Source organism: Monodon monoceros, unplaced genomic scaffold, assembly GCF_005190385.1.
Source record: "Monodon monoceros isolate NGI ecotype Baffin Bay Population unplaced genomic scaffold, NGI_Narwhal_1 Super_Scaffold_13, whole genome shotgun sequence".
Lineage (NCBI taxonomy): Eukaryota > Metazoa > Chordata > Mammalia > Artiodactyla > Monodontidae > Monodon > Monodon monoceros.
Genome location: NW_021703769.1, coordinates 84,838,627 through 84,842,230, shown reverse-complemented (window position 1 = coordinate 84,842,230; position 3,604 = coordinate 84,838,627). Strand labels below are relative to the sequence as shown.

General features: G+C 67.6%; 1 protein-coding gene across 9 annotated transcripts in view; it reads right to left on the bottom strand.

Moving 5' to 3' along the window:
- Positions 1–1,108: 1,108 nt before the first annotated feature.
- Positions 1,109–3,604, bottom strand: part of MAD1L1 (mitotic arrest deficient 1 like 1) — a 323,294-nt gene continuing 320,798 nt past the window's right edge. For all 9 annotated transcript variants that reach the window (XM_029219334.1, XM_029219333.1, XM_029219335.1 and 6 more), the window contains one exon: positions 1,109–1,758. In XM_029219334.1, coding sequence (XP_029075167.1) covers positions 1,600–1,758 — 159 coding nt within the window. In that variant the 3' untranslated portion in view covers positions 1,109–1,599. The remainder of the gene's footprint in view (positions 1,759–3,604) is intronic.

Here is a 3,604-nt window from a genome sequence, read left to right as displayed (position 1 = left end):
GGGGTGACAGGGACACAGCCTCTGCCATACGGGGGTCCAGCCCCAGCCCTCCACGGCGCCGGGGACGGGGGCAGAGTCGAGACAAGGGCCTGGTCCCCCACTCCCAGGCTGGGGCCCAACATCATCTGTGGGACCTTTGCTCCCACAAAGCAGCAGGGAAGCGCCACTGTGGGTTTGGGGGTCCCGACAGAGGGAGGGAGACGGACGAGGCCCCTCCCCACCAGCCTCGCAGGGAGGGGCTCAGAGCCCGAGACGCGACTTCACTCTGTGCTGGTGTGTCCGCGGCACCGGGAAGGGGGCCGCTCCAGTGTGGAAGGAGGGGTGAAGGAAGGTGCACTCTGACATCTGCTGGGAAACCCCCAACTGGGGGTCTTCATTAAGCGCAGGACCCCCGGGACCACCGCCTGGCTTGGCAGAGATTTGCGCGAGCGTCGCTGCCTTCCCCCCGATTCGTGACGACAAAGAAACAAGGAGCCTCGCTCCTCCCCTGCGACATGGCGCCGAGGGCGCCCAGAGCGTCTGAGGGGGTGAGGAGAGCAGGACGCCCCCAGCCGAACCAGAGTCCAGTTCCGAGCAGCCTTGGCCCTGGGAAGCCAGTCTGCACGCCAAGCCTCAGTCTTCTCATCTGTGAAGTGGGGACGTATTGGCCGTCAAACCAGCCGGGGGGCTCTGGGTTCCGGGCCTGTGCTGACCTTGCTGTGACCCTGGGCCTGGCTGGGCCTTGTCTGTCTGGGCACCCATTCACAGACCAAGCTCCAGAGTGACTGTGATGGGGGTGGGGTGTGAAAGGCAGGGGGTCGGGGCAGCCCCAGGCGCACAGGCCACACCTCCCAGGGCTCTGGGCTCTGCAGAGGGACCCCATGCTGGCCCTCCCCACCCACCTCCCCTGACCATGGCCTGGAGACCTGCCGTGGGGCAGCACCGTAGATGAGGCTACGCCCGAGGCCGCTCCCACCCACCCTGCCGGGCTCCAGGGGTACCCACCGCCGCTCCTGCAACAGGCACACAGGGCGGGGATGTCAGGACAGCAGGGGTGCCGAGCTGTGTGCGTGGAGGGAGCCTGTCAGCCCAGGGGCTCAGACACACACACAGTGAGCCGGGTGGGGGCTGAGGGGAGCCTTTATTTCACAAGCGCCGGGAACTTCGCCGGCAGCCCAGGTTCACCCACCAGCTCCAGTCACGGCCAGGCTTGAGCACGGTGTGGTAGGGGCGCCTGGGGGAGGGGACAGGAAGCCAGTCCAGAGCACTGCCCCTGAGGTCCCCCACCGCTGCCTCCTACCTGCTCTCCAGGACGGAGGGTGACGAAGTGGTGGCCTGTCCCTGCAGAGTGGCCGTGAGCCCAGGGGTCGGGGAGGGGCACCCCTGAGCCTCTTAACCCTGCCGGCCAGAGCTGTGCACAGGTGGCTGGGGGGCACGCAGGAGTCCCCATCAGGCCCTGACGCTCACGGCCGTCTGGGCAGGAGGCCGGGCCCTGTGGATGGGGTAGCTGGCCTGGTGGGGCTGGGACCCCAAGGGACAGGCCTGAGCGGGCTGCCGCCGGCTCCCTCGTCCGCCTTCGGAAGTTGGGGGCGCGGCCGGCGCGGGGCGCGGGGCCGCAGGCTAGGCCACGGTCTGGCGGCTGAAGAGGTCAAGGGTGAGGGCGCTGAGGAAGGCGGGGATGCTGTCCTGCCGCAGCAGGTGCAGCTCGATGAGCTCCTGCACCGTCCGGGAGAACTCTGTCTCCAGCAGTTGCATCTTCGTGCCCGAGGGTCCCGCGGCCTGCAGGGTGGGCGGGAGACACAGGAGATGCCGTTAGCAGGTGGGCCCTGGGCGGGTCGCCCCACTCAATCCCCCGTTGCCCCAGGCTCCAGACGCGGACGGGCCATCTGCCCAAGTCCAGGCACATCCCCCCAGGCGAGGCTGTTTCTCGGGCCTCCTGGGTGGTGGGTCTCACCCACGCTTCTGGAACCTAGAAGCCAGGACGGGGGTGTGCACGCCAGCTCACCAGCTCCTCCGGGTCTGTCCACCCTCAGACCCGAGCCCTTGTGAGGACGCTCCGTGCCGGGCGTGAGGGCCCTGTGACAAGCCATGAGGCTGCAGGCGCTCCGAGGCGGGTCTCACGCTGCCCCGTGTGCCAGGGGGACGGCCGAGGGGCCGCTGTGTCAGGGCCTCTCACCCACTGCCCTCGGGCGCTGCTGCACGTCAGGGCTCTCTGTCATGGTGGCGGGGCTGCCTCTGGAGTCCGCTAATACGAGTTCAAATCCAGCCCCTTCTGGCTGTGAGGCCTCGGGCATGGAACGGAGGGGCTCCCAGCTGAGGGCACCGCTGGGAGCTAGCCCACTTGGTGGGGCTTGCTGAAGGGCGGCAGGTGGGGGGCCAGGCAGTCCTGGAGAACCCGAGAGAAGCCAATTCCTTTCACTACTTCTTTACGTAAATGCGCCACCTGTGATTGGGGAGGTGCCACAAAGGAAGACGGGCCTGTCCCCCAGTGATTCAGAAGACCAGCCTTTAAACACCGTGTGTGCCACACGGTGGGACCCCCAAACTAGCTGGTCAAGCCCTCACGTGCAAGTGGGGAGACCGAGGCCCAGATGGCTCAGGGCTGGCCTGGGTCACAAGGCAGGTGTGAGCAGGGCCGAGCCCAGGGCAGGTGCTCCCGGGGGTGCAGGGCAGCTGGGGGGTGGACAGAGGCCCGAAGGTGCCCAAACACTTGGGCAGGGCTCACGGGGAAGCCCCCTCCCTTCCTCGGGCAGGCCTGCGGCAGCTCTCAGACCCTAGATGGCGCCCTGACGTGGGCCTCACCTGCCAGCAAGCCCATCCCAGGTGAGTTAGGACCCCCGGGGTCTGCCTGCTGGGGGCGCAGGCCTGGGGAGAGGCTGTCGTACACCAGACAGAAGCCTGTGGCCTGCGACCCTGTCCAGCAAGGCAGTGGTGCTGACGGGGCAGCTCAGGGGAGTCAGGAGGCGAGCAGGGTGGCGGCCACCGTGGGCCAGCCCCCCACTTGCGGAACGACCACCTGCCCACCCTGCCCATCCGGCCCAGTCAGCTCCACCCCTGATGAAGGCCACCACTCCACTTGGGGAATCCCAGGCTGGAAGGGACACACCCGGTGACACGCACACGCCCCATGGGAGAGCCCCCTCCTTCCCAGGCAGCCGACCAGGAAAGGCTTCTTCCCGCCGACCCCCAAACTCGCCTGCCAGCCGGAACCCTGGCTCCACCTTGGCGGGCGCCCGCTGCACCAAGATTCCTGTTAAAGGCCACCAGAAAGTGGAGCAGCGCCGCCTGCGGCCCACCCACGCGGCGGCCCAGGCTCGGGGGAAGGTGGACACCCTCCTCCCGGCCCACGGAGACCCTGAGAAACGGCCCCCGCCAAGACACACGCCTGATAAACGACTCGTGTGCAGGGCCCACCAGCAGCTCTGACCGCTCAACAGCAGGAAGACAAATGACCCGGTTAAAAAGCGGGCGAACAACCCGAACGGACCTTTCCCCCCGAGGACGCAGACAAATGGTCACACCACCCCCTGCCTTTAGGTTCCCCGAGGACGCAGACAAATGGTCACACCACCCCCTGCCTTTAGGTTCCCCGAGGACGCAGACAAATGGTCACACCACCCCCTGT